At 46.8% G+C, this 21,849-nt stretch overlaps 1 protein-coding gene across 1 annotated transcript in view; it reads left to right on the top strand.

Annotated features, from left to right (window-relative positions):
- Traf3ip2 (TRAF3 interacting protein 2) overlaps positions 1-21,484 on the top strand; it is a 43,344-nt gene extending 21,860 nt beyond the window's left edge. Inside the window, 8 exon segments of the mRNA XM_028874843.2 lie at positions 1,267-1,453; positions 5,773-5,951; positions 7,887-7,975; positions 12,686-12,754; positions 13,807-13,923; positions 18,235-18,276; positions 18,278-18,310; positions 20,930-21,484. Of these exon segments, the coding sequence (XP_028730676.1) occupies positions 1,267-1,453; positions 5,773-5,951; positions 7,887-7,975; positions 12,686-12,754; positions 13,807-13,923; positions 18,235-18,276; positions 18,278-18,310; positions 20,930-21,076 (863 nt within the window). The 3' untranslated portion in view covers positions 21,077-21,484.
- The last annotated feature ends 365 nt before the right edge of the window (positions 21,485-21,849 follow it).

Raw genomic sequence — 21,849 nt, 5'->3', positions numbered from 1 at the left:
TTTCTTTTTTAAATTTTATTTATTTATTACGCATACAGTGTTCTGCCTGCATCCCTGTAGGCCGGAAGAGGGCACCAGATCTCATTACAGGTGGTTTTAAACCATCATGTGACTGCTGGGAATTGAACTCAGGACCTCTGGAAGAACAGCCAGTGCTCTTAACCTCTGAGCCATCTCTCCGGTCCCCCCTGCTCTTTTAAAAAATAACTAATTTGTGTGTGTGTGTGTGTGTGTGTGTGTGTGTGTGTGTGTGTGTGCGTGCATATGCATGGAGAGGCTGGAGGTACATGCCAGATGTCTTTCTTAGTCACTCTCCACCTCGTCTTTGGAGAGAGAGCCTGTCACTAAACCAGTAGTTCACTGCTAGCCAGTGTGCCCCGGGATTCTCCTGCCTCTGCCTCCCTAGCACTGGGCATGTGCTGCCCCATGACCAACTATGTGTATGTGGGAGGCTTGAACTCAGGTCCTCAGATTACACAGCAGACACCCCGTGGACTGAGCCCTCTCCTCACCCCTCCCATTCCTTATCTTTTCTATTGTCTTGGGGCCAAGTGCACATGGGCTTTAACAAGACAGAATGGGAAGGTAAAGGGGGTTGCTGGCGGCCTTCCCAGAGGATGAGCCAAGGTTTCAGCCATTTACTTCTTCCTAAGAGGGAGCAGAGTGGGAGCGTGTGTGTGTGTGTGTGTGTGTGTGTGTGTGTGTGTGTGTGTGTGTGTGTGTGTATGTGTCCACTTAGTGGTGATGGGAAACACAGTAACTTTTGGGGGGGCGGATCTTTCTATGTAGACCAGGCTGGCCTTGAATTCACATGAGATCTGCTTCCCAGTCTGGGATTAAAGCATGCAATACCACATCCAGTCCAACACGGCAACCTTAAGTCTATCACAAGGATGATTTCTCCTAGCCGCAGGTTTTAGACAGTGTGGAAATATGGTAGGAACAGTGGTGTGAGGGAGGCTCTTCAGGGAAGGATAATCCTAAGTATCTTATTAAAACAGGACTTGAAAAATTTCCTTGAGTTTTCTAACTAGAATGTCAAACATGTGATTTCACAGATGTTTTTACATTTAAAAAAGTGTATCAGTTTCATGAATATTATGAAGTAATTAGTAGTACAGAATATGGCAAATATATGGAGGTGGGTTGATATTTGGAGTCTGAATTGCTATCAGGAGAAAACTGTTCAGTGAGCTTGCATGGCCTAGGGCTTGCAGGAGCTGGAGTCAAATCAACCTTCTCTACCATTTCCTTGTTCACCCACAGACGCTCAGGCCTACCCTCCAACAGCCTACCAGCAAGTCATCCAGCCTGCCCTGCCCGGGCAGGTCCTTCCTGGGGCAAGGGTGAGAGGCCTGTATCCTGTGCAGAAGGTCGTCCTGAATGACCCCAGCCCCCAGGACCAAGGAGAGAGACCTGCACAGAGAGACTTCTCTTTCCCAAGGCTCCCAAGGTATGAACATGGCAAGAGCCATCCCCACACATCCTGATATGAAAAGGATTGTCAGGGTAACAAAGACGCATGGCGAGTGTCTGTAGGCCTGCACCTAGGTCAGCGCAGCCACACAGTGAAATACCCAGTATAAACTTCCAGGTCAGAGCATGGAGAAAGCGGTTGGCAAGGCTCTCTCAGCACCATCACATCTGGTTTCTAGTTATTTCTTTTGCGATGAAACCATCCATACAAACTGATCCCTCCTCTGCTTCTTCCAGAAAAATAATGCTGTGTTTTCAAAGCTTTGTCTTAACTAACCCTGTGCTTTGGTCCGTTTCCCACTGGTATAACAAGGTCTTGGAAGCTGGGTGCTTGACAGACAGAAAATATTTCATTGGCTCAACGTTCCAAGATAAGGGGCCCTCCTGGCTAGGTCACCTTCATGGCAGATAGCATCACCCAGGAGTGTGAGGTAGAGGGGAAGATGGCATGATATGGTGAGAGAAAAGCCAAGGAGGGAACCAGGCCCCCCCCCCCCCCCTTTCCTTTTTTTGTTTTTGTTTTCCAAGACAGGTTTCTCTGTGTAGCTTTGGAGCCTGTCCTGGAACTCACTCTGCAGACCAGGCTGGCCTCGAACTCACAGAGATCTGCCTGCCTCTGCCTCCTGAGTGCTGGGATTAAAGGCATGCGCCACCACTGCCTAGCAATTAATTTTTTTTTAATATAGGTTCTAACAAAGTAGTTCAACCTGGCTTCAAACTCTCTCAGTCACCCTTGCTAGCTTCAAATCTGTTACCGTCCTGAGTTAGTCTCCTAAAGAGCATGCACTACTGTGCCAAACTTTGGACTTGTTCTTCAATTACAGCTCTCCCCAGACCTGACCTGAAGTCCAGCCCATCTCAAAGGTTCCCCGCTCTTTCCAATATGCTGCCACGCTAAGGACCACGCACCATCAACCCACCCTCGGGGCGCAGGCTCACCCTCTACTTGAGTCCTCCCTTAGTGGTTTTTCTTCTACTGTTTTTATTTTTCAAATTCTTCTTCAAGATTACCTTTTCTCTTGTGTGTCTAAAACACACAGGAGCAAGTGGAGTTTCCTGTTTTAGAGCAAAATTGGAAAGAAAGAATATGAACTGTTTGCTTCCTTTCAAGTACAACTTGCATGTAGCACTCAAAGTAAAACTGCATTCTGTTTTTATAGACCAGAATCACATCTGAAAATCCTATTAAAGTGGATTTTTCGGAGATAAAGAAATTGGCAATTAGCCAAAAAGATTTTATTCAAAGGGAAAAAAAAGAAAGTCAGTTTTATTAAGAGTGGCAAACAAGGCCCAAGCCCGCTTCCCCTCCTGCAAGGCCCACAAGCCTCTGTAGTTCCTTCCAGATAGACCCTTCACTTTCCGAAATGCACAGTTTAAATAAGGGAACTAAGTGACATGGGACTTCATAGCGAGACACACTCCTACCAAGAAATATGTAAAATTTCACGAAACCATACAAAACTAAGTCATTTTATCAAGTCACTTTGGTATTTAATAGGGGATGCAGTCATAATTTTTAAGGTAAACATGAAAAAATCCATTGCTTTCAATAACTCACAAATAAAACCACAGCTAGGGTAAAGTCGCCACTCTAACGAAACACTTGCCCAGCCCAGGCTCTGTGCACCTCCATGACCTTCTAGACGGCTAGAACGGGCATTCTGAAGTCTGGAGCTTCACTTAGGATTTTACACTTTTACATTTTTTATTGTTACCAAGCAGCTGTGGCACACACCTTAATTCCAGCACTCAGGAGGCAGAGGCAGGTGGATTTCTGAATCCGAGGCCAGCCTGGTCTACAGAGTAAGTTCTAGGACAGCCAGGACTGTTACATAGAGAAACCCTATCTTGAAAAACAAAACAAAACAACAACAAAAAATTTATTGTTTTCTGAGCTATCAACTCTCACTGATTACTCCAGGCTAGCCTAGAACTCACAGCCTAGACTGGCCTCAAATTCCTAGCAATGCTGTGTCAGGAATTACAGATATGAGTCACTATACCCAGTCCGAAAATAAGCCTTTATTTTGAAAAATATTTAGATTTATAGAAAAGTTGAAAGGTATTGCATAGCAAATGTTTCTATAGCTTCAATTTAAGCCTGTTCTGGTATCCTGGAATTATCAGTTTAGGATGATGAAGAACGTTCCGCTAAAAAGCTAATTCTCCTACCACTAACCACCAGAACATTAATACCAGAAGTTTACTCCCATTAATACTCTCAGGATATTATTTTTATGTGAGTTTTTGAGCATGATTGTCTTAGTTATGGTTACTAACTTTGTTGCTGAGACGAAACACCATGAGCAAAGCAACTTGGGGAGGAGAGGGTTTATTTGGCTTATGCTACCATGTTACTGTTCTTCATCAAAGGAAGTCAGGACAGGAACTCAAGCAGGGCAGGAACCTGGAGGCAGGAGCTAATGCAGAGGCCGTGGAGGGGTGCTGCTTACTGGCCTGCTTATTGTGGTTTGCTCAGCCTGCTTTCTTCTAGAACCCAGGACCAGCATCCCAGGGATGGCACCACCCACAATGGGCTGGACCCTCCCCCATCAGGCACTAATTGAGAAAATGCCTCACAAGCTTGCCTACAGCCAGCACTTATGAAGGTATTTTCTCAGCTGAGGCTCCCTCCTTTCAGATGACTCCTGTTTGTGTCAAGTTGACCTAAAATTAGTCAGTATAATTATCAAGGCCTTAATATTTATCAAATGAGTAATCATCTTTTATAACAATGAAGCAACTTTGTGCATAAAAAGATTTAATATAAATAATAAAGAAATGAATCTCAGCTGAAAGTATATTTTTAGAGGCCTCATTTGCTCAATATTTATGAAAATATAAGATATAAATTCCCTAAACATTCTAATTTTAGAAATGTAGTTGAGATTTTAAAAAAAAAAAAGTTTTATTTAAGTCATATCACATAAGACTTTAAGAATTTTAAAATTACTTTTGGGTAAAAACATAAGCAAAAATCTATTAAAATTAGGCATATATACGACTTACAGTCATAACGTTAAACTTTTTATAATATGAAACAAACGACACTCATGGACCCATTACACTGATTTTAACATATTGCCGTATTTGCCTCCGATTTTTTAAAAGGAAGAAAACATTATAGGTATAGTTTTAATTTCCCTACCAGTTAGAAGTTACAGAAGAGAGAAACCATTCTAGCTGTGTTACTTTTTAATCATTCACTTACTTCCGTTGTGTGTGTGTGTGTGTGTGTGTGTGTGTGTGTGTATGTGTGTGTGTGCACTTGCGTGCCATGGCACACACAGGGATGGAGCTCTCAGGGAGTTGGTTGTCTCCGTCCACCACAGAGGTCCCAGGATCCAACCCAGGTCACCAGCCTGGGCGGCACGTGCCTCTGTAACTGAGCCGTCCTCCCTGCCCATTCAGCTAGTCTAGGCAGAGGGGACTTCATATTGGGAGCTGTGTGCTGATAGAATGGGAGGCTAGAGGAGGCTCAGGGGATGATCCAGAGTGGAGCCACTAAGAGGCTGCCCCCTCCTCCAGCACAGCTGCACCTGACGCAGAAGGTAGGGCCACTCCACACCTGCCAGAGTGTCAGTGGCAAAAGAGATGCCACACCTTGTTCCTGGCATCCAGCCACATGGGGATGCTTCTGGCAGAAAACACACCTGTGGCTATTTGTCGGGAGAAACCAGAGTGGTAGAAACAAGACGTGCATGTCCTTTGTTTTCTAACGCTCACAGGAAGTTCATGCCATTGTTCTCCTCGGCACACTGCTCCCAGGAATGCTGGCAGGCCAAACCACAATAAAGACCATGTCACCAGTCAGAGCTTTCACTGACAGAGTTTAAAAGAAACGCTTTTAAACCTATGTGGCTTAAAAAACAAAACAAAACAAAAAACTTTTGAAACATAAGCAAATGTTATCCTGAGCTAAAAGTTGTGTCTTTTTGCCGTGAATGCCTTTAATATCAGCATTCTGTCACCCATCATAGTATTTTGTTTTGCCGGTGACCTTGTCTGACCCGTACATGGAATTTATTTTCCCAATTAGACAGACCTTGAATGGAGAAATCAAATCCTGCTTCCCTCTTTCGACCCGAGCACAGGTCCTCACATATGGCAGCCAGCTGACCTGTTTGTAGAGGCAACCCCATGGGACTCCTCTCCCTTCTGTGGCAGATAAGAAATGGAGGCAGAGAGGAGAGCTCCTGGGTGGGTATGGCCCACAGTGTGTGAAGTCTTTCTGTCTCCCCAAACTTGGCCTTTCCAATGAAAATAAAAACCGGCTGTAAACTTATTCCCTTGCAGGGACCAGCTCTATCACCCACCGTCTAATGGAGCTGGAGCGCCTGAGGCGTCCTTGGAACATCCTGCAGAGCTGAGACCACAGGGTCCCCAGACTCCCTCCCCAGCTGCTGTGCCTAGACCCCCTAGCAACCCCCTAGCCCGAGGAACTCTAAAAACTAGCAATTTGCCAGAGGAATTACGTAAGTTGTTTGCAACATGGTTTCTTCTTGTCAGGCTTTCTGCTTTAAGAGTTTGGCTTAGTCACTTTATCCATAATCTCAGTTATATTTTCCATAGACAGCAAAATTTACCTTTTCCCTTTTTACTCTAAAAATACCCAGCCGTTTTTAGATGTTTTTTAGTGATCCTAACCTCACAAGGAGTGCTCCCAAACTGCTTACCACTGGGTTTTTCTTAACACATAGAAAACAGCAAACAACCCCCTCCCCCATATTTCTTTTCTTTTCTAAATGCTGCTCTTCAGTGATGTGCCCCTGGGTAGATGAATCAGATGCCCATGTGGCACTGGGTAGAAACTTAGTGTCTCACTGTAAAATAGCAGCAGCTATGAAGAACAAGGTCATTTTCTGTAGGAGTGAGCAGTCTTACTTGGAAAAAGGAAAAACCAAACCAAAACACAGCCATCTCACATTCCCATACTGCTTCACACCCCAGTGCAAACTAAGCCTTTTGTTTAAAGAAATATTCTGTTCAATGTCAGGTGATGATTCGTTTTCCACACTCTGCTGCTAGATCCAGAAATGTTGAAATATTACCAAAATGTTCTGAGAGTAAGGCCAGTTAGGATTCTTAGTTCCAGAAATCTTAAGAAATCAATCACTACTAATGAATTATTTTGCTGGAGAGGCTCACTCTTTCCAGATCTGGGACACTCAGAACCAAACTGGAGGCCTTTGCTTTGCTAATTGCTTGTGGAATCTCTACTGGTCATCACTTATAGCTCCAAAAGACTTCTATGACAATGAGGGCCATGGTTTTCAGGCAAAAAAATTGTTTCTGAGCACCTTAAAATTTTACACACTTCAATCAGAAAAATATCTGAGTAGACAGACATGGTCTTACATGGTGTACGGTCCCAATATTCTGCCTGGCCTATAATCTAGGAAAGGGGTCCTAAGGTTAGTATATATGGAGGTGACTAAGGGTCAGGCTGCCCATACATACGCCTGGCTGCTTGGTTACTACCGCCATGATACACTGCACACACTTCTATTTGAGAGGCGTGTTTCTGTTCTGAAGAGTCTCAGCCCAGACGAATGCATACAGACTCATCTTCTCTTCTGCACCTTTCTTCTTTAACCTCTGCCTCAGGGTTTCTTGAGATTTAACTGGCTCATTCCAGACTAAAAGGCAACAGTACAGATTATCTGTCTACCACATTAAACTGCTAGCCAAGTAATTTCCCCAATACTTTAGTCTGAGAAAACTGCGGTTCTGGCTGGGCAGGGTCAGCTTGTCAGAACAGCTCTGCCCATGGCTTGGGGAGGAAAGAGGAAGCCTGCGATGATGCCGGACTGCCCTGAGGCAGTGGCTCCCCTTTAAACTGCTGAAGCTGCACTCCCATTTCTGATCTGGGTGGGCGTCCGTCTGCTCCTGCTTCCTGACCTTTCTCCAAAGAAGAGTCGCCTGGGGGAAGAGCATGGAAACACTTTCTCGCTCAACTCCCTACTTGGTCTTGTCAGACAAGAGTCCAGGGCAGCCGAGAGCATCCTGAGATCAAAAGCAGACACTGCTGGGTGGCCCCCTCAGCAAGCCTTAGCTTCTTAGCCTGCTGGGAGAGTGTTTTCCTTGGGCACAGGGCCAAGTGCGTCTCTGAGAAACAAGGCAGTGACTTGAGCTTAAAGGCCTCGCAGGCTGTGGGTGGTAGACTTGGTAACATCTCATGTGCTGTTCCAGAAGACCTCTGAGGCTGCCTCAGCCTGCCAGGACTCTCCTCTGTCCCTTCTGTCCTGGACAGGTCCCAGCCCTTGTCACAGAGGATGGCGATCCACACCACTGCAGGCAGACGCTCTCAGGCCACCCTCCAACACAAAGGGCCATGCATACCACTTAGGAGTGCTGGGTGCGACAGATGGATTTGACCAGTTTCAACAGCCCTGACGTTTCTCTCTTAGGGAAAGTCTTTATCACTTATTCTGTGGACGCAGCCACGGACGTGGTGAGATTGGTGAACTTTTTGTTGGTGAATGGCTTCCAAACGGCAGTAAGTATTTGGTTCAAAGAGAAAACTGAACAGTTCGGTTGAACATAGTGATGATGATGATAAAGTATGAACAGTTGATTTTTTTTCTCCTTTTATTTTATTTTACAATACCATTCAGTTCTACATATCAGCCATGGGTTCCCCTGTTCTTCCCCCTCCCGCCCCCTCCCCTTCCCCCAAGTCCACCCCCCATTCCCACCTCCTCCAGCGCAAATCCTCCCCCGAGGACTGAGATCAACCTGGTAGACTCAGTCCAGGCAGGTCCAGTCCCCTCCTCCCAGGCCGAGCCAAGCATCCCTGCATAAGCCCCAGGTTTCAAACAACTAACTCATGCAATGAGCACAGGACCCGGTCCCACTGCCTGGATGCCTCCCAAACAGATCAAGCCAATCAATGAACAGTTGATATTTTTTATTTATGTGATCATGAGCTAAATGCGTATGGATTTGGATAATTAAATTCTGGGTACCTATTTATTTATTTGGTGCGAGGAGTCAAGGCCAGGGCCTCACTCACGCTAGACAAGTGTTCCACCACATTTTAAACTACCCGAGGTCTCCAACAGTTTTCCCCCAAACGTCCATAGTGCTAACTTCCACTGTTGGTCCTGCTGGTCCTAGCTGAAGGGGAGGCCTGGCTTTTCTATACCCTCTGCCTTTGCCCTTGCTCACCAACCACACCCACCAACATGCCTTCTGTGGTACAGGAGGCTGCAAGCTCACTGAGGTGGTTTTTTACCAAACCAGATCCTCCGCTCTGTACCGGAATAGAACCCCGGGACCCCACTACACACAGCTTCCCTTCTCTACCTTGTGTCAGGAGTGGTTTCTGGGCAGGGAAGACATGGCCTCGGCTCTGTCTAAGAGAGATGGCCCTACTTCATTCCTATGGGTCCATTGTGATCTTGGGCCCAAAATTCTCAAGCACATAATCTTTCTGTCTCCCTGCCAACCTCTGAAACAACACAGCTTAAAGCCATGAACATTCTTCCTTAAGATAAACAAAATACCACAGGTTGCTACTCGGAGGGCTGGCTCTCCTCAAACATTAGTTTACCTCCTTTCCAGAAGCCTCTCCTAGACATTCAGCAGCAGTGAATTCCAAAGGAGAGTGAAAAATCAGTGAAATACAGATGTTGGAGGCTAAAGAGGAATACCTACAAATTAAAGAATAAAGAGGTGGCTTAGCATTGTTTAGTAGCTTTTATTTGAATGTTCTTTCCTATAATACTTCCTATAAATAGAAGAGCCTATTTTTTTTTCAAAGATGCTTACAATTTGTGCAATTCGACTTCACATCCCTCTAGACTAACATTTCACTTTCTCGTTTCCAGAATAAGGCAGTGGGCTGGGGCAACTGTGATGTAAAAATCAAATCATGAGACATGAGGCAATATACAAGATCTTACTTTCTCCTTTCCAAATGTAAACATACAGATTCTGACTGCCCCTGGAGAATAGCCAGGGTTTTTAACCTTAAAAATGCCCCTAGTCAGGGGCAGTTCAGGGGGAATTTAAATGTGCCCTTGACCCTTATCATCCAAAGCCTGTGTTTGTGAACAGCTATGTGTTACAACCGATACATCGGGATCTGTAGCTGGAGAATTTCTCTCCGGCTCCCACCAAGTCCCGCCAGTCCCGGAGCCCACTTATAAAATAATCACACAGACTCTTACATAAAACTTAACTGCTTGGCCATTAGCTCGGGCCTATCATTGTCTAGCTCTTACTCTTATATTTAGCCCATTTCTATTAATCTCTACTTTGTCACATGGCTAGTGGCTTATCGGTACCTTACATCTTCCTTGTCCTGGCAGCGGCTCCAGCCAGTCTCTCTCTTCCCTTCCTGTTTTCTCCCTTCTCCTTTCTGTTAGTCCCACCTATACTTCCTGTCTGACTATTGGCCAATCAGTGTTTTATTTATATAGAGTGATATCCACAGTAGGGATCCTCTCAGTGAAATAAAACAATGAGTAATTTAATGAGAGTTTAATTAAAAAAAAAAAACCATAAAGGTTTAGGTAGGTTTTAGGAAATCTTAGGGAATCATGTCATGTCCCGCCACTAGCAGGACACAGTCACTAAAGAGACCCTAAAGGAGCCTGGAACCTGAAGAGGGTGGCTGTGTAAGTCAGCCGAGAAGATACTCTAGATAGGGTGCTTAGGCAGAAGCTCAGTTTCAACAGTTCTGGAGGCTAGAAGACCAAGAACATGTTGAAACAAGGTTGGTTTCATCTGGGATCCTCTCCTTTGGCTTGAGGTGGCCATCCTCTCTGTTCTCACATGGTCCCTCCCCTGTGTGTCCACAGACCCATGTACTAATTCTCTCTTCTTCCATGCACACCAACCCTATGGGAGTGGGGCTCACCCAGCACCTCCTTTTACCTGAATTATCTTCTGAGAGGCCCTGTCTCCAAATCCAGTCACATTAGGAGGTAACGGGAAAGTTTCCAAAACTTAATTCTCATTTTATTTTTTGAGATAGGATCTCACTTTAGAGCCCAAGCTGACAATTCCCCTATGTCAACCTCCTGAGTGGTGAGATCGCAAGTGTAAGCCACCACCTCCAGCTAACATACACATTTCAGGGGACACAATGAGCTCATAGCAGCCGCAATGTAGAAACTGGTCCTGACAGGTGCCGCAGACGCTGATGGAAATCTAGAGAGGCAGACACCGCCCAGAATGCCTGTCTCTGTAGCAGGCAACGACCCCTGTGACGGACAGTAAGGACCATTTATGGTGTGCTAACCTCACGTCTGGCATCATGATGTATGTCTTTTCTGTGTTGTTATTAAATCGTCATAACCACAGTCATGAAGGTGAAAAGCAGCAGAGCAGGAAGCAGAAGCCAAGCTGCCCATCCCCAGTGTGAAATGGAATGGATTACTGGCAGCATCACAGATCGGTGCAGTCTTTAGCCAGAACAGACATTATTATCTTGGTTTTTGTTTTCACTTTTTGAGACATTTTTCAGTGCAGACCTGATTAGTCACAAACTCTCAAAACTCCTGCTTTAGCTTCCTGTACTGGAAGAGCAGGCTCATGACAACATGCTGATGCTAACACATAAATCAAGCTTAGCTTGGTGGTGCACGCCTTTAGTTCCAGCAGCCCTGAGGCAGAGACAGGTGGATCTCCGTGAGTTCAAGGCCAGCCTGGTCTACATAGCAAGTTCTAGGCCAGCTAGAGCAACAGTGAGACCTTGTCTTAAAAAGAAAAATCATCCAACCCAAAGGAAAGCTATTCCATTTTTTAAATGTTCTATCAGTAAAGGAATACATTCCAAGTTTGTATTATGTACTCTATAGACATGACAGTTAAGTAAACACATAGTCCATTTCTATAGGGAACTTAGAAGCAGGATCTGAAGACGAGGAGGTCATAAATGAGACACTGAGTAAAATGAAAGAATGTTATGTGTTTGCTACTAGTGGCCAAAATGGGTGAGAATTAGCTGATGCGAAGGGGAAGTCAGTGTGACTTACAGAGCAGAGCGGTGTCTGCTGTGCTGTTAGGGTACAAGGGAACTAATGCGGGGAGCGGAGTAGACAGAGCATGTGGGAGAAAGATAGTTGCTGGCTCCGGATGCTTGACGAATAGTTGAGACTTGGTCAGTTCTGAACAGCAGGGTAACCCTAGGGTGATCACCATGGGTGCAGGGAGGCTGATCAAATAACCCGTCCCCAAAGACCTTCTCCGGATGTCATCTACTCTACTATATTCGGTAGTCCCTCTTCCCATCAGGAGCGCCTTGTATATGTCACATGCACACCCAGGAGAGACAGAGAGAGAGAGAGAGAGAGAGAGAGAGAGAGAGAGAGAGAGAGAGAGAGAGAGAGAGAGAGAGAGAGCAAGGGAGATTGAGATTTGGGCCTTCTATAACATAAATGATTAGATTTTTCTGTGCTTCTAATACCTAAAGGACTATTACCTAATAATAATAGTCTGAGTCTTATCAAAGCCCCAGAGTTCTCCTTGACTTTCACCCTTAGCCCCTCCCTACCGGCTCAGTAATTGTTTTTGTGACTGTTCTTTGGATTACACCCAAGTTTCATACAATCCTTTTGAAATGGGTAATTGAAGCTGGACATAATGCTGTAATCATGACCCGACTAACCCAGGTCACACACCACGTTTGTGTCTCAGCATTTGCACACTACATATCCACTGAAGTTTTAGAATCTGCCTTTCAATTTTTTCAAATTACAGACACAGCAGTGTACTATTTTCTGCCTTCCTGGCTTAGATCCAATTTAGTGATATACTGTGTCCTTCAGATGTTTTTTTAACATAAAATTATTGTATGGCTGCAGACACATTTTGATATGAATCACTACATCCTAATTATGGATATTATAAACTTAAATGTCTATGAATGCTGAAATAGGGCTTATTTCCTGACGCTTGGACTACCTTTTTTTTTTTTTTTTTTTTGGTTTTTCAAGACAGGGTTTCTCTGTGTAGCTTTGCACCTTTCCCAGATCTCGCTCAGTAGACCAGGCTGGCCTCAAACTCAGAAAGATGTGTCTGCCTCTGCCTCCCGAGTGCTGGGATTAAAGGCGTGCGCCACCACCGCCTGGCGTATTCTACCTTTTATACAGAGCACTAGTCTAGGGTTGCAGGGGTGTGTTGCTTCTTGTGTTTTCTTGAGCTCTGCACCCAGGGACGACCCTCATTAAGAACACCTCCTCTCATCCTTTTCCTGCAGATTGACATATTTGAGGATAGAATCCGGGGTATTGATATCATCAAATGGATGGAACGCTACCTTCGAGATGTAAGTATATTCCTAAATTCTGAGGATGTGTGCCGGCGAGAAAAACAATTAGCTTGTGAAGCTATTTCACAGAAGAAACCCTGATGCTCTCCCAAAGTCTGAGCCTGAGGAAGTCTGACAAAGCCTCTCTTGTTGGAAGCCATGCAAAGACTTGGAAAGGAAGGATGGGGTCGCCCTCCTGGACACGCAGAGGCAGGAAATAACGGTCAAACCAGACACAGGTGGTTGATAACAATCAGTGCAAACAATTTCTAGAGCAGAATAGGAAAGGAGGAAATGAAGGCGCTGGGGGGCGGGGCAGAATCCAGCTGAATCTGGGGCCTTTCCCAGTGTCTCTGTAGGGCTGGGCTAAAGAGGTTTCTTTAGCATGCCACCCCAGGGCACCTACTTGAAGCCCTGTGATTCGGTTTCCACAGACAGAATCTGTATTGGCCACTGGGACACCTTGTGCTTTAACAAGACAGAAATGGATTGCTGCCAGCATGTCCGCGTCCGGCTGCTTCTTCGGGCAGGAGTGGATGTGGGGTGGGAGTCTCAGCAGGCTGGGTCTTGGCTTTCCTTTTGTCTGCTGCAGCCTGGTGTTTGCTTTGTGCTGCAGGGTCTGCTCCTCCTGACTGTGCTAATGTGCACAGGAAAAGCAGGGCAGTGGAGAGGAGCAGAGTGACTGACAGCTCGTATCGGGCTGCAGGGAGGAAGGGCACTTGCCTGTGCATGCGGTGGTAGCGCCTTTCTGCCTCCATGCAGATTCGGTGATTTAGGCTTTCACGAGACGCCTACTAGCGAAGGTTGTGGAAGATGGGAGGATTCCTCTCAGAGCCTTTGCCCTGTGTGTTTGTGGGGTGCAGGGCATGGAGGCAATGGGGAGGAGCGAAGATAACAGCGTGCCTGTGTGGGGGCTGGTGCCTTCTGATTTCAGAGAGAGGGATTGGCCCTGTACCCGCCAGCAGGTCAGGGACCGCTTATGGTCCTGCTGGCCACTTTCCAGCTGGTCTTCACCAAATGAACCACACTTCCCACTTCCATAAACATGCTTTTCTCCTTCTCATTAACAGAAGACAGTGATGATAATTGTAGCAATCAGTCCCAAATACAAACAGGATGTGGAAGGCGCCGAGTCGCAGCTGGACGACGACGAGCATGGCTTACATACTAAGTACATCCACCGAATGGTGAGTGGTGAGGGCATCACAGTGCCTGGCTGCTCCTCTGGAACCGGGACTGTCTCCGGGGAGGATGCTTTTCACTCAAGGTGGCAGGGTGTTAGGGGGAGAGTCTCCGGCCCCCCATGTCAGGAGACATTGTTTTGGTTATGGCTCTGTACACTTGGAGACCCATGGAGAAACACCACTCCTCTGCCTAGTACTCAGCTGGTCCTGTCAGTAACTAGGAGATGTCAATCAAGGTTCTAGAAAGCAGAGCGTTGCTCACTCGGCCGTTTACCAACAAATGGGAAACCTTAGGAGGGGAGAAGGTTACTGTAGCCGTTACATTCTGTCCCTTGCTTTTTCAGAGGAGCAAGATACAGAGCGGGAAGGACACTTCTGTCACACCAGAAAAGCCTGGGTCACACTAGTTTCCTAAGTACAGGCTCTATGACCTCACCCACGTACTTGAATGTTGCCCTCCTGCAACCCTGTTCATAACATGGATCACTAGTGCGTGCAATTCTGTGAAGATAAATGAAGTAATGTTTGAAGTAGCTGGCACATAGAAAACACCTAACCAGAGAGACTGTTCTTAGTTTGTGATAGGTAGGAAGCATTCTACTGCCAGACTTATACTATGGGGCCTGGTTAAACTTAACCCATGGGGAGGATTTAGAAGGAATCAACTTGCTCAGCATCTGAGAGAAACTACTGCCCAGCTTTAGAACGAGCTATTTTATGGCCTAGCTGACTTCTTGTCCTTTGTGGGTTTAGAGATACTGTGGAGACCATTTCTGCTTAGCTAGAAGCCAGGCTAGATCTGTGACCTTCAAACTGTCCTGTGGAATCCCTAGTAGGTGCCTTTATGTCTAAGGGTGGGACCGGTCCTGAGCTTCCCAACCTAGAGCTGGTTTCTCTGGCTTGTTTACTTACCGAGGATCCTGAGATTTGAGAAAGTAGGGAAATCACTGGACTTGAACTCTTAATCCCAGCATCAGTTCTTATCCTGTGTGAGGATGTGGAATAATGTATCACTGGAAGTGGCCCAGATGCAAGGACTACGCAGCCCAGGGCAGGAAGCAGCCAGCAGTCTCAGGACACCTTTACCTCAGAGGAAGCCAAGTTAAATGCTGTCTGCCCTGTGGTCCAGAGCATCCCAAGAGGGCAGGGTAGCCGTGGAAGCAGCATCCTCATCATCTGGGTCTCTAAGATCTCCATCACCGCTTCCACCAAATGTGGACCACTTGTTGAGCTCAAAACCCAAAGCAGAAGCTAAGCAAGGTGGCAAGATACAGGGGTCAGGCCAAGGGTCTGGGGCTAAGTCTGCCTCCTGTCCGGTCTTACCTAGTGCTAGCCTGTGGTCAGGATCCTGAAAAATAGCACTCCTAGAAATAAACGTATCTATAAAGGTCATGACTGGATCTGGGTGCTCCTATCCCTTAGCTGTCTGTATCATGTCTGGACATTCCCAGAACATTGATATTCTGTCTATATCTCTAAGAACCTGCCCAGTCCCAGGAGCCAAGCAGCTGATACTTGGGAAGGACTCCAGGTCTCTACCAGTTCCTGGGGAAATCTGCTTAGTTGTGCTGGTGTATGGCAAGGCCATCCAGTAATACACACAGTTCAACCCGAGCTTGGAGGACCATGCCAGCTGTAACCACGCGGTCTCCAAATTTGGTTTCTTGGCCCTAATGTCTTAAGCTCTTCCCCATCTCAGGAGGGACCGGATGTCCGTCAGATATAGGAGGCTCCCACCAGGCGGTGGTGGCACACGCCTTTAATCCCAGCACTCGGGAGGCAGAGGCAGGCGGATCTCTGTGAGTTCGAGGCCAGCCTGGGCTACCAAGTGAGTTCCAGGAAAGGCGCAAAGCTACACAGAGAAACCCTGTCTCGAAAAACAAAACAAAACAAACAAACAAACAAAAACCAGATATAGGAGGCTCTCCCTATCCCTGGGCTGACTTCGTGGCTTCCTCCAGACACCAATGTGTAATTACATCAAGCGACCTCATTAGAAAGCCAGTGCCTCAGAGAAAGTGGGAGAGAAAATAAAACATACCGCTGAGAGCTAGTCCTTGACAGACCGAATAGTATACAGTGCCCTGGAAGTCAGACATGAAACCCAGCTCTACTTTTATCTTAGCAGAGCCCATGCCCTTACCCATAGGTGCTTACTCTGCAATAGCATGCTTAGAATCTGAACTGCACAGTACTCTGGTCAGCGCAGTACATGCTTTTGGTGTTGTCTTCTGTGTTTTGAAGGGAGATGGCGCTGAGAAAAGCCCCTGTGGCAGATCTGTGTTGTGTATATCTGTGAGAGTGGGTGCTGGGGAGAGGCTTGTCTGCATTTCCACGTTCACTTTCTTCTTGTTTTTATTTCCATGCACAACAAAAGCTTCGCACTTATAAAAATCAATTGGAAGGTGAAATTGTTCAGGAGACATAATTCCTTGTTCTCCTTGCCATCAGCTAGCTGAAAGCTCCATGCCAGTCTTGGGATTTGGAGGACTTTAACTCCCCGATACTGAAAATTCTGATTTTGATAGAGTTCTTGTAGCTAAATCCTCTTGGGTGACCAGAGTGTGAAATCTGATGGATCTGGTGAGGAACCTCAGGCCTGACAGACGGGGCCCTTCCTGGCTGATTTCCTCGACCCCTCTGCCGTCTGTGCTCCAGAAGTGGATTGCTAGACGGTTCCACTCACCTTACCACACTTCCTCCTCGGCAGGCGCTCACGCCTCTGCCCTTGCCTTCTCCCCATTTTCCCTTACCTGACCAGACTCTTCTTCATGCCCGGTGACCCCTCCCCTGTTACTGTCCTCCACTCCCTGAGGCAGAACAGAGAGCCCCATCCTGAGCCTCCACAGCAATTGTTCACACACTGTCCTCTGCTTGGTGATTTTCCTTCCTGCTTGCTCATTAGTTGCTAGCTCTGGGAGGATTATCCAAATTGTATCAGAGGTACTCTGCTAAACAGGCTCTTAAAAAAAAAAAATCCTGGGTTTGAGCATTTTACTCATTTCCATAATATAAATTTATAAATACTCCCATACGTGGCTATTGAAAGCTACCTATATTATTGACTACAGAACTGGGAGAGACACAATAGCCTGCTCTCATGAACTGAGGTGGCCCAGCCCCTGCACACTCCTATTCCTCAAACCCAAAGTCACAATACTCAGGCAGCTGACAAAGGATTGTTGGGTGTTCGAACCCAACCTGAGCGACACAGTGAGTTCCAGGCCAGTCCAGGCTACACGAGAGACCCTGACTCAAAGAAACCCAACCAACAAATCAACAAGGAAATTCAGGGTCCTGGCCAGAACTTAACTTAAAATCCCTATTTATTTATTATTCATTCATTCATTCATTCATTCATTCATTCATTCATTCTGTGTATGTGTATGCATGTGCACACGTGTACACATGCACATGAATTTGTCACTGAAGTGGAGGTCAGAGGAGAATTTGCAGGAGTCAGTTCTTGCCTTCCACCCTGTGGGCTCCAGGGACAGAACTTAGCTTGTCAGGCATGGCAGCAAACATCTGTCCCTGCTAAGCCAGCTTTCTGGTCCCTAGAATGTGGTTTTTAACAGGCCTTCAGTAAGTGGTTGTACTACTCAGAGTTCTCTAGAGGAGCAGAACTTACACACACACACACACACACACACACACACACACACACACACACACTCTACAAGGAGAGAGAGAGAAAGGGTATTTATTAGAATGGCTAAAAGGCTCCAGTCCAACAATGCTGTCTACCAATGGAAAGTTCACTCATCCAGTGGTTACTCAGTCCAGGAAGCAGATGTCTCAGCTGGTCTTCAGTCTACAGCGGGATCTGCAGGCTCCAATCCAGTGAAGGATGTGCTAAGGGGAGTGAAAGCAAACAAAGAGAGATGCTCCCTTCTTCCATTTATACAGGCTTCCAGCAGCAGGTGTGGCCCAGATTAGAGGTGGGTCTTCCTCCTTCGAAAGATCTGGATTAAAGGTGCGCCTTCCCACCTCAAAGATCCAGATTAGAAGTGAATCTTCCCACTTCAAATGATTTAATTAAGCAAAAATCCCTCACAGATGTGTGCAGCCAGTTTGGGTTTTAGTTCATTCCAGATGTAGTCAAGTTGACAACCTAGGCTAGCCATCATAGTGTTCTGTACAAGCAAAGAGGCATAGTCTGTAATGGGGAGAACTTAAAAATGCAATTAAGATGGCACTCAAATAAACAACCCAGAAGAAGAAAGATGCCATGTGGGCTGGCAGTATTATTGACACATCACCTTCTCATCTTTGCTCCTAGATGACTTAATTTCATATTTGTTTGATTTTTAGATGCAGATCGAGTTCATAAATCAAGGAAGCATGAATTTCAGATTTCATCCCTGTGCTCTTCCCAAATGCCAAGAAGGTAAACAAACAAACAACAAGATCCTCAAATAATTCTGTCTTTGTTTTCAAATCCGGTTTGATGGCTACCTGGGATTGTAGATTGAAAATCTTGTCAACTCTCTGACAGCCCTCAGAGATAGCAGTATCACCAGAGAGATCAACAGGTTGTACATTGGCCTCGCAGTAGGATTAGGAAAGATCTGCAGGTGTTATCTGGTAGGATCATGGCTGTCCTAATTGCTCAGTCTGTGTATACAAAGGATGGTTTATGCTTAATTACTTTTTTTGTTTGTTTGTTTTTTCTCGACAGGGTTTCTCTGTGTAGCTTTGGTGCCTGTCCTGGATCTCGCTTTGTAGACCAGGCTGACCTTCGAACTCACAGAGATCCGCCTGCCTCTGCCTCCCGAGTGCTGGGATTAAAGGCGTGCGCCACCACCGCCCAGTGCTTAATTACTTTTCTATTGCTGTGATAAAACAGCACGAGCAAGGCAGCTTATAGAAGGAAGGGTTGATTTGGGGTTGGTGGTTCTAAGAGGGATAAGATCCGTCACCATCATGGCAGGCAGGTTAGTGTGGCAGCAGGCAAGCATGACATCTAGAACTGGGAGCTGAGAGCTGAGGGCTCACATCCCCAGTGACAAACAGGACACAGAGCGAGTGGCTTTTGAAACCCCAAAGTCCACTTCAAGTGATACGCTTCCTCGAGTCAGGCCATCCCTCCAAAGAGCATCACCAGCTGGGGATCGAGTATTCGAATGCCCAAGAGTAAGAGGGCGTTTATCATCTGATGCTTCTTACCTCTCACATCTTAGAGCCAAAGTGTGGAGACTTTGCTTTCTGCTTCACATACATATTTTGTTGCACACAATTCTGTCTTCACAACCTGTGGAGTACAGGCCCTGAATCCACACAGCTCTCGAAGTGAGCCTTGCTGGGATTCACATGAGGGTTTTGATCATATTCCAAAGGGTATGCAGACAGCTTTAGAGAATGTAAGTCAAGCCACTAGAGAACACTTTCCAGGCCTGGCAAAGGGAAGACAGCAGCTAAGTAAACAGTTGGAGACTCAGACCAGAGCACTCTGAGCTCAGATGCAGCCTCTTTCTGGAGTATTCCTAGATGTCAGGACTGCGTTGAAACCTCTGCCCCACAGTAGAGACAGCCCAATCTGTGTGAATGGGACACCCAGGGTTGGGCAGTGCACAATGCATATGAAAGGACCCCTTATTCTCTCTGGCCCTAACTTGTCTGGAGATTAAATGCAATCATTGACTGGCAAATCTCTTTACTGGTCTCCCCATTTCCTCTGGGACCCTGTACTAGCCACCTTCCACTTTGCCAGCAAAGAGCTGCAATGTGAATCTCCCTAGTTCCAAAATTCTGTGACGTTTCCCACTGACTTCAAGACACTGGCTACCTTCCTTAGCATGACCCATGAGGCTCTTTGGAATAGGACTGTGTCCACTTACTCGTTTTCCTCCTTCTCACCTGGTGCCTCTGCTTTGGCCATAACGGGCCGTGTCAGCTCCCCTGTGTTCTTTCTGTCTAGGTGTCTTTGCCCCTCTGTTCCCTCTCCCTATGATGCCCTTCCCCAATCTGTTGGCCTAGTGAACTCCTGCCCATCCTTGGATCCTTGCAACCTCTCTAGCATGTGAGGGTCTCCTCTCCCCATGCCTGTGTAAGGCATGCAGAAGCTGGGACATGGTGGCTCCTTGGTATGCTATTACCTAGAAAACAGTTATGCTGGTTTTGCCTCCGTGCGGGATTTTCACTCCTCAAGACGGTTACTGTGCCTTCTCATTGGCTGCCTTCTGCACTCAACCTGAGTGCTGGTTCTGAACCCGGGCTACAGTCCCCAAAGCAGCTCATCTCACCATGGAAAACACAGGCCTTCCGTGGGCCCCGGTCCTCTGCCACAGCCCCTCAGTTCTGTCCCTCTTCACCCACTCACTGCCACTTTTTCTGCTGCCGCCACTGTGACCTTGTTGCCTTTGGACATGCCTAGCAGTTTCCATGCCTGTGTGCCTTTCTAAGCCCGCTCTCAAATGCTGCAAACGTTTCCCTTCTCCACCAGCATTCCCCATGTCCTTTCTGTGTCGCTGTTGAGGTTACCATTGCCCTCCCCACCAGAATACATGTGCTCCACAAGGGCAGTCCTGAGGGTGGCCGACACCGGCCCGTGGAACCCCAGCCTCATGGTTCTGAGATCTGTTCTGCTCCTTCCACTTCAGGCCAGACCTGAGGCTGGAGTGAAAGAATCGTGAATTCTATTAAGCCCGCAACGCTGGCATCCTTCCCCCAAAGCCCCAGGGGGATTCACATCATTCGGTATGACCTCCGTCCCACCCCTTTCATGGGAAGGTGGTGAAAAGCACGTTGACATGCAAAGGGCAGGTAGCCTGGGAGAGTGACAGAAAACGCTGTGCACATGTGGTTTCCATAATGAGATACACAGCTTGCACCCGAAGCCAAAAGTGCTCTCTGCGTGTTAAACCCTCCAAAAGCAAAACAGCAGCTTCCCAAGACAGCCTGGCGGGAACGCCTATGGAGGGCCAAGCCAGAACTGTTCGGAACTGAGCCCCGGATCCGGGGTCCAGGCTTCTCTCCCGTGACCTTTGCTCCGTCCTCTCCCCCACAGGAGCACGTGCCCACCTGGCTTCAGAACACTCACGTTTACAGCTGGCCCAAGAATAAGAAAAACATCCTGCTGCGGCTGCTCCGAGAGGAAGAGTATGTGGCTCCTCCCCGCGGTCCTCTGCCCACCCTTCAGGTGGTGCCCTTGTGACACCAGCCGTCTCCAGCCCAGTGCAGTCCTGTTCTCACCGCATCCTTCTGGCTGAGACCGGGTGGTGGCACCCAGGCCTGTCTCTGTGTCTTCTAGGGGGAGTCAGGCCCCAGAACACCTCTTCTGCGGAGTTCTCTGCCTCCTAACACTTGGCTGCTCTGTATTTCCTGCCTTTTACAAAACACACAAGGTGCCCGGGTCCTCCTGAGCCTGAGTTGCCCACCTTGGGCTTCCAGTACTTTCAGCGAGTGGATACTACAGGGGATGGATGGCAGCAAACGTCTATAACCACTATACTATAACTAAAACGCTCGTCACTTCAGCTGCGTTTATGAGTTGGCCAGATGCTGTGTCCTTAGACCAATCTGACTCATGTCCAAATAATAAAATGATTACTCTTCGTAAGAATGTGTTTCATTTATCTGAATGGAGACAGTCATATTAATTTATATCGAAATGGGCAGGTGTGGGAACATCAACAAAACTGCTTAGATATAGTATAGATAAAGGTGATAGAGTTCTCTGTATTAAGGGATTAGAACCAGAACGTTAAATACCCTTTTTATGTAACTATAAAAGGTTTACTCTTACAGTTGAGGTTTTTAACAGAACAACCCTGATTGTAAACAGTGTAATGGAGCAGGCAGTGTGGCTCAGTGGTTGAACACTGGCAATTCCCAGCACTGCAAGAAGAGGAAAGGGCTGAGTGGTGGTGCACACCTTTAATCCCAGAGCTTGGGAGGCACAGGCAGGTGGAGCTCTGTGATCCAGGA

Source organism: Peromyscus leucopus, chromosome 8a (assembly GCF_004664715.2).
Source record: "Peromyscus leucopus breed LL Stock chromosome 8a, UCI_PerLeu_2.1, whole genome shotgun sequence".
In the NCBI taxonomy this organism is placed as follows: Eukaryota; Metazoa; Chordata; class Mammalia; order Rodentia; family Cricetidae; genus Peromyscus; species Peromyscus leucopus.
The sequence above is the reverse complement of the archived record's forward strand: the minus strand, read 5'-3'. Positions and strand labels throughout refer to the sequence as shown.